This window comes from Ceratotherium simum, chromosome 18 (assembly GCF_057802395.1).
Source record: "Ceratotherium simum simum isolate JZ-2026a chromosome 18, ASM5780239v1, whole genome shotgun sequence".
NCBI lineage: Eukaryota > Metazoa > Chordata > Mammalia > Perissodactyla > Rhinocerotidae > Ceratotherium > Ceratotherium simum.
Genome location: NC_141917.1, coordinates 47,344,477 through 47,359,412, shown reverse-complemented (window position 1 = coordinate 47,359,412; position 14,936 = coordinate 47,344,477). Strand labels below are relative to the sequence as shown.

General features: G+C 36.9%; 1 protein-coding gene across 2 annotated transcripts in view; it reads right to left on the bottom strand.

Moving 5' to 3' along the window:
• Positions 1-1,555: 1,555 nt before the first annotated feature.
• The window catches only part of NDUFAF2 (NADH:ubiquinone oxidoreductase complex assembly factor 2), a 164,178-nt gene continuing 150,797 nt past the window's right edge, over positions 1,556-14,936 (bottom strand). The window contains exons 5-6 of one of the 2 annotated variants that reach the window (XM_087443307.1): positions 2,760-2,803; positions 1,701-1,878 (exon numbers count right to left, since the gene is read on the bottom strand). In XM_087443307.1, coding sequence (XP_087299433.1) covers positions 1,862-1,878; positions 2,760-2,803 — 61 coding nt within the window. In that variant the 3' untranslated portion in view covers positions 1,701-1,861. Of the gene's footprint in view, positions 1,879-2,759; positions 2,804-14,936 lie in introns of both variants that reach the window. The other variant, XM_004422858.3, reaches the window with a different exon arrangement.

Genomic DNA, 14,936 nt, shown 5'->3' with positions numbered 1-14,936 from the left:
TCTGTCCTATGTTAAGATATTTATAAACAGACTGTATGGCATTTGTTTACAAAAGATGTATATAGAATATAAGAAGCTAATAGGAATTTGGCAGTAGAAATATTCTGGCATGTTAGAACATTTCTCCTGTAATCTAGGATTCAAGAACACCTTAATCTTAATTTACAATCAGTTATACTACAAATTTTACCTCTTTTTATACTGTGTAGTGGCTAGTTCCTTTTTTGCCTCTATGGTAAAATGTTATATTACTCTGTATGGATGTAAAGAGACAGAATGGCTAACCTGATTTTAACAGGGCTGCTGGAATGTTAGTATTATAACCTAGGGGCTTTTTTTGTCATTCATGAAGTATGTTATGGTGATTATATTTGATTACGTTTTAGTATAAAGTTGTAGTTTTCTTAGTTTATTTCTTAATTAAAATTTTTAACTTCTATTAAGTAAAAATCTTAACTTAGGTTTTTTAGGAATTCATTGTTAATATTTAACCAAGGATTTCCTTGTATTATTCAAAGCATTAAAATTTGGGTCATTATTCAGTACATATTTATTGAGCACCTATTATAACGCCAAACACTGTGAGAACTCTATGTTAGAAGTAGAACTCTATATTAGCAACAAAAACTTGGTTGTGTAGTGTAGGGCCCTCCCTTCAAAAATACTTTTGTATGTAATCAGTGTTTTAACATTGTTATCTGTCTACATTGTTCTTCAATATACAAGCCACTGGAATCCCCACTATCAGTGGAATTGCTTTCTGAGAACCCTCCCCTATTTTCCTTTTTCTCAAAGTAATTTTTAATGTCATGGAACTCCAGTTATATCCATTTCTCTGTTTACTGTCCTTTCAGACTTTTGTGATGGATTGTCTACTTCTATTGGTCCTAATTCCTCTCTTCAAACTCTAACCTCAATCCCACCATAGTTAGCTTTTGTTCCATCTCCAGAAATAGCAGTCTTCTCATTTTTTTTCTTTTTTTGGTGAGGAAGATGATTAGCCCTGAGCTAACATCTGTTGCCACCTCCTCTTTTTGCTGAGGAAGATTGGCCCTGGGCTAACATCCATGCCCATTCTCCTCTACTTTATATGTGGGATGCCCACCACAGCATGGCTTGATAAGCGGTGCCTAGGTCCACGCCCAGGATCTGAACCTGCGAACCCCTGGCAGCGAGGTGGAGCATGTGAACTTAACCACTACACCACTGGGCTGGGCCCTCATTTTTTTCTTTTATATTTGATCATTTAGGAGAGCTCATTATTTACCCTTATCTCTTCTACCAAGACATATCTTGGGTGGTTCCTAAATGATCATAAAGATCCAAAGTGTACTGAGCACTTACAGCTACGTGATACTTCTCAAGGGAGCAGTCCAAGGAGGGAAAAACTAGGCAAATTCATAAACACAGAATGATGACTAAATCAAATGAAGGATTTAAGTCTAAAAGAAGTTAGGTTTCTATAGTGCATAACCTCACATTTCTTATGTATACTAAAAACGAATTCTTAAGCACAATGGAATAGAGAACTATTGTACAGTCAGAAAATACAAAGTAACTTTTTACTACTTTTATTCGTTAAAGTAGTCACATACATATATATGAAATGATTTTACCACAGTGCATTCATTGATTGTGGCTCTTGCCATCTTGTGGCATCCAGGATCCTGGTTGAAAGGTTTTACCAGTGCTGGTGGGAGCCACTGAGGGTTCTTCCTTTCCGAAGTATGGAGCAGAGGCATGCCCTTTAATCTGAGTTTGAACTGGTGGAGCCAAGAGTTCCTCGTTGCTCTCTTTACTAAGGAGTTTTTCTTTTTCATAAAAATCTTTGCTTTTTATTTTAATTTCTTCTCTGTATTTTTCATTCTTTAGTATTTCCTGCATATATATAAATGGAAGAAATTAAATTTCTAGTTAGAAGAAAACCCAAACCACAAGTTTTATGAAAATAAAATAGCTAATAAAAAATAAAGTACATACATACATGATACTTGCTTTGCATTTAAATAATATATTGACATGTACAGGATAAGTTTGAAAAAGTTACCTGATTATATACCAGTGTTATTTGAATTAAACAGCTCTGTCCTCATATACAAAGATGTGAAGGACCATGAAATAGAAATATTTACTACCCAGTAAGTGAAATAAACTAATATGAAATATTACACAAGACCATAATAGTCACTCTATCAAAGATTTTCTAAGCTTAGCAGCTATTTTCTGCCTTAAAACTAATCACCAGTGATTGTACTTTCTACTAAAGTTGAAGTGAACGTGAGAAGGCCTCAGAAAGATGCTCCTACCAGTCTGATTTTCTCTGTGAGAATGAAAGCATGGATGCTGAGGCCACCTATTCTATAGTGCCAGAAGCAAGCCCCAACTATTTTTCTCTGGAGTGCTATGACAGTGAAGAGGAGGATAGGAATGGAATCAGAGTTCAGCACGCCCTGGACACCAGTTCCAGAGAGGCACCTTGCTATTGGAAATGCTTCCTCAAATCAGTGCAAGTAATTTGTGCAATACAGTTCTGTCCCTCAGATTTTCTATTCTATCTCTAAGGATCTATACCCCAAATTACAAAGAATCTATTACTATATTTCATTGAATACAAGACCGTCCAATTTAAGTCGCGTCATTGTACATGTACTCCTAAAAAAGGCAGTTAAACTCCTTCACATATCCTGATTTCAGAGATGTTAAAATTTGAAAAGATGTGCATCTTAAAACACACGAAATACAGTAATTACATCTTTTACCTTTATTGAGTCCCTCTTCCTCTTTTCTTCTATCTTGATTATTTCTAAATGGGTGAAATGTTTTAATGTTCTTTTTGCTTATCTGTATTTTCTGATTTTTCTTTAAGAACATATATGTCATTTATAATATGAAAAAAATGTGAAAATTAATGTAACTGACTAATATCTGACAACATTGACAAAAACAAGTTCTCCCAAGTTATTTTTTAATTTAAACACTTAAAAATCACTTTTTAAAATTACAATTTAAACACTTTTAAAAATGACCAGCCTGGTGGCATAGTGGTTAAGTTCACACGCTCCGCTTCGGCGGCCCAGGATTTACAGGTTCGGATCCTGGGTGCAGACCTACGCACCACTTATCAAGCTATGCTGTGGCAGGCGTCCCACGTATAAAGTAGAGGAAGATGGTCATGGATGTTAGCCTAGGGCCAATCTTCCTCAGCAAAAAGAGGAGGATTGACAACACAAGTTAGCTCAGGGCTAATCTTCCTCACGCACACACACAGAAAAAGACACTTAAAAGCACTATCTGGGTATCTAAATGTGTGATGCAACCTTTCTGTTTCTAAAGTGAATTTCAAGCAATAATAGTTCTTTTAAAAGGTAAGCACTGATATTTAAAAATCACATTTAAAATAATGGTTTGTCCTTAAAGGAAAAAAGAGAGTTTTGGGGGTTATAGTGTTATAGACTTTTAGTTTTAGACACAAAGTAGGGCCCATCTAATGAAACTTCCCCCGAAAGCAAACATGTGAAGGAAAGAATATAAATATTCTCATAATTTCCACAACATAGACCAATTCCCCATGAGTAGTTTACTTCAATAACCACAGTAGCTATGAGTCTAGAGGCAGTTGCTATGGGTGAGGGTGAGTAGTCAGATTTTGCCTTTCATACACCGTGTAGACTTCTCAGGCAAGGTGACCGTACATCACAAAAGAAATCCGTCAATGTGATCCTGGAAATAATGGAAGTAGACGAAAATACTTTTCCATATCTCCATACTCTTCAAGACCCTCTATGAACTGCTGTGTCTTCATGGAAGCTCTTTCTCTTGAGCAGAATGAAAGTTTCAGGATTGGGTTGAACTGGCACTAGTAACTCACCACAGGTAGCAAGAGGCTACTGAAGTGGGTATGTAGCTTGCTTGGTTTTGGCATAAGAGGATTAGTTACCTCGTCTGAAGCTGCTCATGCCTTCTTTATTGACTTCACCTCTACTGCTGCAGTTCTACAGCTGGTGCAAGCCTATGCCTTTTGTGTGAAAGGAAATGGAGGGCAGAGAGCTGTTCTTTTTTCCTGCTTTCACATAATTTCTCTTTACTCACCATTACTCTGCCAAGTCAGTTTCTTATACCAGCTATTTAGGCAAATGAAAAGCCAATCTGAATATGTTACTTGTTTTAACATATGAAGATGGATTAAAGATTTCAGAGTTGACAAACATGGAGACTATAATTTTTCCTAGAAAAGAATTTCCTTTTTGTCCTTTTTTAAACTGTTACCAGACCCCTGCTAACAGCTTCCAGGAAAATTAAACAGAACATAAATCATTTATGAAAGGAAATCTAGTTTTGTAAATATTTGAAATAGATAAAATGAAAGTAGTTAGGTAGAAAAAATAGGAATTTGTAGACTTAAACAGAAATCATTTTGTAAGAAAGCTCGTTTTATGGTAGAAACTACCATAAAGCAAGGATTTTTCCTTAGATTTCCTTGAAACAATATCACCTTAAGTCTCAATATGTTTATCAATAAAGCAGTATGTTTGTTTCAGTGTTTGTGTATGGATAAACCAAGAACAAGTAGGTCTTCCTTCACATAAATGTTTATATGTTTAAAACAAATATTTATCCTCTTACATGCTGCTTTTCTCCCTGATCAACAAATATTCTTCAGTATTTAAAAGAAAGATAGTTGTATGGTATTTTATCACTTGTATTGTGCCACGATTTACTTAACAGACTATCCCTATTGTTTCCAATATTTCACTTTTTCATTTTAAAAAATAGCACTGTGATGACCATCCACATAGGCAGTTCTTTGATCCAACCAGACACAGTTTCAACCCCAAATCTACCTCTTACTAGCTGTGACACCAAGAAAGACACAACTTCTTTCAGCCTCAGTTTCTTTATCTGAAAATGGGAATAAAGTCACTGAGTATTTATGTATAATTATTTACACCTCAAATACTCATAGGTATACTGTTCACATTGTTAAGTCTTCTGAAAGTTTCTTAATAGTGCTTAAGAACATGGAATCTGAAGCAAGACTACCTGCATACTCCAGTTTTGCCATTTACCAGCTAGGTGACCCGTCAATGTTGTTTAACCTCTCTGTGTCTCAGTTTCCTTATGTGCAAAATAGAGATAAGAATACTGTCTTCCTCAATGAGCTGCTGTAAGGACTGGGAAAGAACTGGCTGCTGGGCAGTGATAGTACAACAGAAGAGGTACAGGTGGATTTTTAAATAATGATTGTTTATTCCATTCCATTAAAAAATAAACATACCAAACATATCTATCCCTCTTTCTCATCTCAGGGTAGAAATATAGTCTCAATACTTATACTTTTGTTTAGGTACTTAAAATTTTAACCCACTAATTTGTGATATACACTGAATAACTATTTGTTGTGAAAATTTTGTAAATAGCAGAATCCTCACATAAATTGCTATCCTCATTAAGAATAAACAGACAAAATTCATAATTTTACTGGGATGAAAAATCTCCAATGTTTTAATGTGCTGCAAGCCTCCAACAAAGGCAGCAACCACTGCCACTGGATTGAGAAGAGAGGTATTGGTAAGACATAATCTACTGGCTTGAGAACAAGATGGGGTAGCTGGTGCCAGACTACTCCTGCCATAAACAACTAGAAAACTGGACAAAAAATATTAACCTTTTCAGATACTAAACAATAGGCAGTGCAGTACTGTGATCCCCAAGAGAAGGGAAACAAATGAGATAAGCCCTGTATCACCTCAGTTTTCTGCCTGGAGGTATATTATGGGCTGCTGCAGAGTCAGGGAACTCAAGCAGAGGTTGGCAGTCTCATTGAGCTAAAGAGAAAGAGATGGTTGGTTAGGGAGGCTGAGGAAGCTGGAACTTGTGGAGCGGAGTACCAAAATATACAGAGAAAAATTCTAGAAATCTACAAAGGGGTCCACTTGAGTATTCAGCTGAATATTAAGATACATGTGGGTAGAGAAAGACTCTGCAGGGCCAGGAAGGTCAATTTCTGGCTAAAGAATAATTACAAGCCTACCTCGGAGATATTGCAGGTTTGGTTCCAGACCACTGCAATAAAGTGAGTATCGCAGTAAGCGAGTCACACACATATTTTGGTCTCCCACTGCATATAAAAGTTACGTTTATGCTATACTGTAGTCTGTTAAGTGTGCAATAGCATTATGTCTAAAAAACTGTACATACCTTAATTAAAAAATACTTTAGGGGCCGGCCTGGTGGCACAAGCTGTTCAGTGCGCGCACTCTGCTGCGGTGGCCCGGGGTTTGCCGGTTCGGATCCCAGGTGCACACTGACGTAACGCTTGGCAAGCTAGGCTGTGGCGGCATCCCATATAAAGTGGAGGAAGATGGGCACGGATGTTAGCCCAGAGCCAATCTTCCTCAGCAAAAGAAAAAAGGATTGGCAGATGTTAGCACAGGGCTGGTCTTCCTCACAAAAAAAAAAAAACCAAAAAAACTTTAGTGGCTGGCCCAGTGGCGCAAGCGGTTAAGTGCGCGCGCTCCGCTGCGGCAGCCCAGGGTTCACCGGTTTGGATCCCAGGCGCGCACCGACGCACTGCTTGTCGAGCCATGCTGTGGCGGCCTCCCATATAAAGTGGAGGAAGATGGGCATGGTTGTTAGCTCAGGGCCAGTCTTCTTCAGCAAAAAGAGCAGGATTGGCATCAGATGTTAGCTCAGGGCTGATCTTCCTCATAAAAAAAAAAATACTTTATTGCTAAAAAATGCTAACCATCATCTGAGGCTTCAGTGAGTTGTAATTTTTTGCTGGTGTAGGGCCTCGTAAAAACCACAATATCTGTGAAGTGCAATAAAGCAAAGCACAATAAAATGAGGCATGCCTGTAGTGGGGAGCCGTAAACTGAACAACTGCTGGAGCTTGCATGAGATGAGGAGACATTCAAGTTCTAATCAGCCAGAGATGCTCACTGAACACGTAGAGCATTCCGTGTAAAGACTTCAGAAAGATCACTCTAGGAGTAAGGATAAACTGGCATGAGAGTAGAGGTAATTCTAGACCTGCCCTGTCCAATACAGTAGCCACTAGCCACATGTTGTTGTTTAAATTAATTAAAATAAAAAATTCAGTTTCTCAGTTGCACTAGACACATTTCAAGTGTTTAGTAGCCAAATGTGACTAATGCTACCATATTGGAAAGTGCAGATATAAAACATTTCCATCATTGCAGAAATGCCTATGGGACAGCACTGCTCTAGATCCACCCTAACAAAACTTAAAAATACGCCTCCAAAAGTTCTGGCTGGTTCACCTGTAAATTAACGTACTCCAAAACAAAACTCAACATTTTTTAAAGGAAGACAACAAAACCTAGACAGTAAACAATATACTCTTTCACTGATCATCATCTAATCAAGAAGTGAAGAAGGACAGTGTGACACAAAACCAGTCAATAGAAACAGACCCAAGATAGAAACGATGAAACTAACAGACAAGGACTTTGTCACAGCTACTACAAATATATTCAAAGACTTAAAAGAAAAATGAACATGAATAGAACAGAAATAGAAACTATTGAAAAGAACCAAATGGAACTTCTAGAGGTGAAAAATACAATATATGAAATAAAAAATGTAATGGATATGCTTAATGGCAGATTAGACACTGCAGAATAAAAAACAATGAATCTGAAAACAAGTCAACAGAAACTATCCAAAGTGAAGCAACAGAGAGAAGAATGCTTAAAAACTGAGCCAGAGCCTCAGTGAGCTGTGGGGCAGTATCAAGCCGCCTAACATACATGTAAGTGGAGTAACAGAAAGAGGAGAGAGAGGGAGAAGAGGAAATAATGACTAAAAATATTCCAAATAGATAAACATACAAATCTACATAACCAAAAAACGGAAAAAACTCCAAGCAGGATAAATGCAAAACCAAAGCACATCAAAATCAAATCGCTAAAAACTAATGATAAAGAGAAAATCTTAAAATCAGCTACAGAAAAAAAGACATTAATACTAGAGACAAAGCTAAGAAATACTACTGAGTTCTCATCAGAAACAATGCATAATGTTTCAGAACATTTGTTTCAGAATGCATCAGAAACAAGGTATAAAACAACAGAATGACTTTAATGTGCTGAAAGAAAACAAAACTGCCAACTTAGAATCCTATATCCAGAGAAAATATCCTTCAAAAATGAAAGCATAATAACATTTTCAGACAAATAAAGGGTGAATTTGCCACAAGCAAACCTCTACTACAAGAAACATTAAAGGAAGTACTTCAAGCTGAAGGAAAACAATACAAGATGGAAATTTGAATCTGCATAAAGGACTGAATAGTGCCTTTATGATCAGAATGAAGGACTTCATTACAGGGAAAAATGCTAGACTTTTGGACACTCTGCTAGGTGCCTGATGTGCTAGAACTTTATGTCCACCCACTCCAAGCTCCTTGAGCACACGAGGAGCATTATCACACTGTCCACTGAAACTACTGCTACAGATTTTGAGGCTTATCATGACTGTACCCCACCAAGAGGACTTCTCAAGCTTTGCAAAAATATCAGTTACCACTAAGTTGAGGAGAAATGCCGCCTGAAAGGCAAGAGGACTGTTGTGACCATGTGCAGCCCTCAAATTAATAGCACTATCGGGGAGGCAGACAATGCCTCACATTCCCTCCCTACTCCCATCCGACAAAGAGCCTCTGCCCACGAAACCTTCCATGTCTTACACCATTGTTCTGGCTTCCCTGGCCTGGGATTTGAAGCAGTATGTCAACAATGGCCCTTCTACATCTGAAGCTGAGCCTGGTGGAGTTGACAATCAGAAAGTCATGCATAAGGTCAACCCCATTCTGAGAAGGTCATATCAAAGAGCTCCCTGGAGTGAAGTATTGAAGGATATCATTCTCAACCAATCTCAGGGAAGAAGAGAAAGAAACCAACAGTGACAACCAAGAAAGCATGAGCTATATCAAAATGTGTTACTTCAGAATTTTCCCTCAATATGTTGTTTATGAATGACTATTGTTCTGTGACAATCTCTCTCATTTCAACAGGCAGCAGGGGTATTCAGTTGGAGCAAATTAGCTTAGGCTTGAGTCATTTATGGAGCCTGGATATTGGGAAAACAAATTCAGTTGTGAAAGTATCATGTATTAAATGTTTGAATTTATATATTTTACTCTATCAAATTATAAATTACCATTGTTTGTGAAGGATTACATTGAAAAGGAGATGAAAAAAAAGGAAAAGCCCTGTATGTCTTTAACAAGTTCACCCCTATTTTTGTAGCACAGACGAGTTAAGGGTTATTTATTGTGTACTATTCATTAATACAGTGATGAGAACTCCAGCCCCCAAAAGGTTGTAGCTCAAGTCCTTTCCAATACCACTTCTTTGCAAAAAGCCCTGCTTAAGAGCCCTTTTGGTAGCTGTGCTATTGTTGTACTCAACGTTGCAAATTGCTAAGTGTGGTAATGACAAAAGCCTTTTACAGGTTTTTTTTTTTTTGGTCAGAAAGATTAGCCCTGAGCTAACATCTGTTGCCAATCCTTCTCTTTTTGCTGATGAAGATTGGCCCTGGACTAACATCCATGCCCATCTTCCTCTACTTTATATGGGATGCCGCCACAGCATGGCTTGACAAGTGGTGTGTCAGTCTGCACCCGGGATCCGCACTTGTGAACCCAGGCCACTGAAGCAGAACGTGTGAAGTTAACTGCTATGCCACCGGGCTGGCCCCTAGAGTTTTTTTTTTTTTAAATAAGTACAGACAAAAACAAAGCTTGAAAATGCATCTACTAACATGCTGACTTATAGCTCACTCATAGCCCTTAGGCATGATAGACTCCCACTCCAATCATACAGTCCCTTATGCAAAATTCTAGTATACATGAATTTTCGAAGATGGTAAAGAAATCAGCTCTAATATACAGTTATGTGTTGCTTAATGACAGGGATACATGCTGAGAAATGCATTTTTAGGCGATTTAGTAGTGCGAACATCATAGAGTGTACTGAAGGAGAACAAAATTTGCCACCCCAAAATGTGTCTCTAACATGAGGATTATTTTAGGTTGATTATTTTTAAGACACAAAAGACTCAGAAAGTTTTTCTTGTTACTTCCCCCTTAACTGCCTAAAAGAATTCAGATTAAAAAAACGTGTCTCGGGGGGAAGCTCCCTAACTCATTCTACGAAGCTGACTTTACCCTGATACCAAAACCAGACAAGGACAACACAAAAAAAGAAAATGACAGGCCAATGTCACTGATGAACATCGATACAAAAATCCTCAACAAAATACTAGCAAATCGCATACAACAATACATTAAAAAGATTATACACCACGATCAAGTGGGATTTATTCCAGGTATGCAGGGATGGTTCAACATTTGCAAATCAATCAATGTAATACACCAAATTAATAAAATGAAGAATAAAAATCACATGATCATCTCAATAGATGCAGAGAAAGCATTTGACAAGATACAGCATCCATTTATGATAAAAACTCTGAATAAAATGGGTATAGAAGGAAAGTACCTCAACATGATAAAGGCCATATATGACAAACCCACAGCTAATATCATCCTCAATGGTAAAAAACTGAAAGCTATCCCTCTAAGAACAGGAACCAGACAAGGATGCCCACTCTCACCACTCCTATTTAACATAGTACTGGAAGTCCTAGCCAGAGCAATCAGGCAAGAAAAAGAAATAAAATGGAGCCAAATTGGAAATGAAGAAGCGAAACTCTCACTATTTGCAGACGACATGATTTTATATATAGAAAACCCTAAAGAATCCACTAAAAAACTTTTAGAAGTAATAAACGAATACGGTCAAGTTGCAGGATACAAAATCAACATACAAAAATCAGTTGCATTTCTATACACTAACAACAAAGTAGCAGAAAGAGAAATTAAGAATACCATCCCATTTACAATTGCAACAAAAAGAATAAAATACCTAGGAATAAACTTAACCAAAGAGGTGAACGATCTGTACAATGAAAACTATAAAACACTGCTGAAAGAAACTGAAGAAGACACAAAGAAATGGAAAGATATTCCGTGCTCTTGGATTGGAAGAATTAACATAGTTAAGATGTCCATACTGTCTAAGGCAATCTATAGATTCAATGCAATCCCTATCAAAGTTCCAACATTTTTCACAGAAATAGAACAAAGTATCCTAAAATTTATATGGAACAACAAAAGACCCTGAATAGCTAAAGGAATCCTGAGAAAAAAGAACAAAGCTGGAGGTATCACACTCCCTGATTTCAAAATATACTACAAAGCTATAGTAACCAAAACAGCACGGTACTGGCACAAAAACAGACACACAGATCAATGGAATAGAATCGAAAGCCCAGAAATAAACCCACACATCTATGGACAGCTAATCTTTGACAAAGGACCCAAGAACATACAATGGAGAAAAGAAAATCTCTTCAACAAATGGTGTTGGGAAAACTGGATAGCCACATGCAAAAAAATGAAAGTAGACCCTTACCTTACACCATACACAAAAATTAACTCCAAATGGATTAAAGACTTGAATGTAAGACCTGAAACTATGAAACTTCTAGAAGAAAACATAGGCAGTACGCTCTTCGACATTGGTCTTAGCAACATATTTTCAAGCACCGTGTCTGACCGGGCAAGATAAACAATAGAAAAAATAAACAAATGGGACTACATCAAACTAAAAAGCTTCTGCACAGCAAAGGAAACCATCAACAAAATGAAAAGACAACCTAACAATTGGGAGAAGATATTTGCAAACCATACATCTGATAAGGGCTTAATCTCCAAAATATATAAAGAACTCATGCATCTCAACAACAAAAAAACTACCAACCCAATTAAAAAATGGGCAAAAGACCGGAACAGACATTTCTCCAAAGAAGATATACAGATGGCCAACAGACACATGAAAAGATGTTCAACATCATTAACTATCAGGGAAATGCAAATCAAAACTACAATGAGAAATCACCTCACGCCCGTCAGAATGGCTATAATTAACAAGACAGGAAACAACATGTGTTGGAGAGGATGTGGAGAGAAGGGAACTCTCATACACTGCTGGTGAGAGTGCAAACTGGTGCAGCTACTATGGAAAACAGTATGGAGATTCCTCAAAAAATTAAGGATAGAACTACCATATGATCCAGCTATTCCACTGCTGGGTATTTATCCAAAGAACTTGAAAACATCAATGTGTAAAGAAACATGCACCCCTGTGTTCACTGCAGCGTTATTCACAATAGCCAAGACTTGGAAGCAACTTAAGTGCCCATCAAGGGACGAATGGATAAAGAAGCTGTGGTATATATACACAATGGAATACTACTCAGCCATAAGAAACGATGAAATCCAGCCATTTGTGACAACATGGATGGACATTGAGGGTATTATGCAAAGTGAAATAAGTCAGAGGGAGAAGGTCAAATACCATATGATTTCCCTCATTAAGTAGTAGATAATAACAACAAACAAACACATAGAGACAGAGATTGGATTGGTGGTTACCAGAGGGGAAGGGGGGAGGGAGGAGGGTGAAAGGGATAATTCGGCACATGTGTGTGATGATGGGTTGTAATTAGTATTTCGGTGGTGAACATGATGTAATCCATGCAGAAATAGAAGTATAATGGTGTACACCTGAAATTTATACAATGTTATAAACCAATGTTACCGCAATAAACAAACAAAACAAAACAAAACAAAAAGCGTGTCTCAGGAAGGGAACTGTCACCTTAGCATAACATGAACTAGGTGGTAGCCAAGGAGGAACCAAGAAAAGCCTGTTTGTTGGGCTCCCCTCTGTGTTCTTCTGTTTCTGTGTGGCCAAACACTTGTTTTCCAAATGTTTGCTCCTTTTCACCTACCTGTGAATTGCCTTCCTTCTCTTTGAAGTCCCTGACTCTCCCTCACCCCCTACCCCAATATCTTCTTTTGTCTTTAGCTGAGGATGGTATTTAAGGTGAGGGCTTCAGCCATTTTGGTGAGTTACTCAATTTTCCTGGGGTTTTCCCATGTATATATGTTATTAAACTTTTGTTTGTTTTTCTCCTGTTAATCTGTCTCATGTCAATTTAATTCTTAGATCAGCCAGTAGAACCTAAAAGAGTAGAGGAAAATTTCTTCCTCCCCTACAGCACTTACACAAACCTAGACGGTATAGCCTACTACACACCTAGGCTATATGGTACTAGTCTTACGGGACCACCATCATATATGCGTTCTGTTGTTGACTGAAATGTTGTTTTGCAGTGTATAACTGTACAGTTATAGCTGTGGGAGGTATTAGATAACAGAACTGGACATTGGCATATAAAAAAGAGGTAAAACAAATGGCAGAATAGGACTAGAGGTCTCTGTAATGATGCCTTGGGAAGAGATAAAGGAAACCAAGAAATGTAAACCTGAACCTTGGAACTGTACTCTAGTATCTGAGAGAAGGGAGAGAGCTGACCACAAGTGCTCTCTGATGAAGTTATCCTGAGTGGAAGAAAGTTTAGATTACTCGATGAGTATTGACTGGGGAAAGAGAAGGACTGAGAAATATCTGAGTCACTTAAAAAGGTTACTCAAAGATTTTTCTGTCTTGGATCTCTCTGATCCAAGTCATTCTGCATATCTGGGGCCACACTCGGACCAGAGGTGTGGGAGTGAACAATTCTGAGTCTATACTATTAAACGGAATTTAATATTTGGATGCAGATCTAAGCATACATATAAAAACATTTTAGGAATATTATCTGTTATTACACATTATACCTAGTGAATAAGGGAAGGGAAATACAAATTATAAATTACCCATTATTACTAATTTAAGATACGTAAAATGTCACTAGTATTTTTTTATCTAGTGTGCTAATTTGTATGTGCCATATGTGTGTATAAATAAAAATAAATAATGGCTTTCATGATATAATTCAGCATGTCAATCCACTCACCCTATTTCTCTCTTTAGAGTCTCAACCTAGTCAGCTGAAAATTCTTCTGTCAAGGAGTGTTTCAGTAATACTCTCTATATACATATGTTGCTGATGGTGTGATATTCATGTTAAATATAAAATCACATAATAATAGGCTTCAAAATTATTTGATAATTTTTATATAGATAGACCTGGAAATGGAATAGAGCTAATGGCCAGTCCTTTATTAGAGAATTATAAAGTTTGTTTTAAAAGTGCTATGAATCTAGCTAGGAAAGAAGGCAGGCAGAATACATATATACACATCACAACCTGTTCTTCTTTGATGTTCTGGCTCCATGCTCCTCTGGAGTTTAGTATTTATAAATGGTCTCCATTTGGTTTCAAGTACTTGTGAATTCCAAGTATACCATATATAACTATGTTGAAACTTAAGAATAAAACACATTCCAAGATAAAATCTAAATACAGTTTAAAGTAAATTCAACAGCGCCTCATTGTTAGAAAGTTTACTATATTCAAGAGCAAGCAAAGTCTTAGGAGTCAGTCTTATGGATAATAATAAAATTGCCCATGTCACTGGATTTTTTTTTAGTCTTCTGTGGGAACAAAACCATGGCCATTTCATAATGATCAAGTTATATTACATACAAAAACCAGGAACCCGAATTTTAAAAAGTTTTAACTTAAAATTATAAATTAGCAATACATTTGTGGCAAAAGCTTAATGTAAATATATCTTTAATGACTACTGGATCTAAATATATACTTTTCAAAGTGCACAGAAGATAAAGATACAATGCAAGTTTTGATCTTAGAAACAGATCAACTTTCTAAAATATTTAAATTACTAAATATCCTCTCCTCAATCCATACATTTTTCACCTTTAGCCAGACATGTGCTATATAGATAATATAAATATGTTTGACAGCTCCATTAATTTCTTTTCATAACTTAAACTATACATACTAATGAGTAATTTTTATTTTAATAAATAATA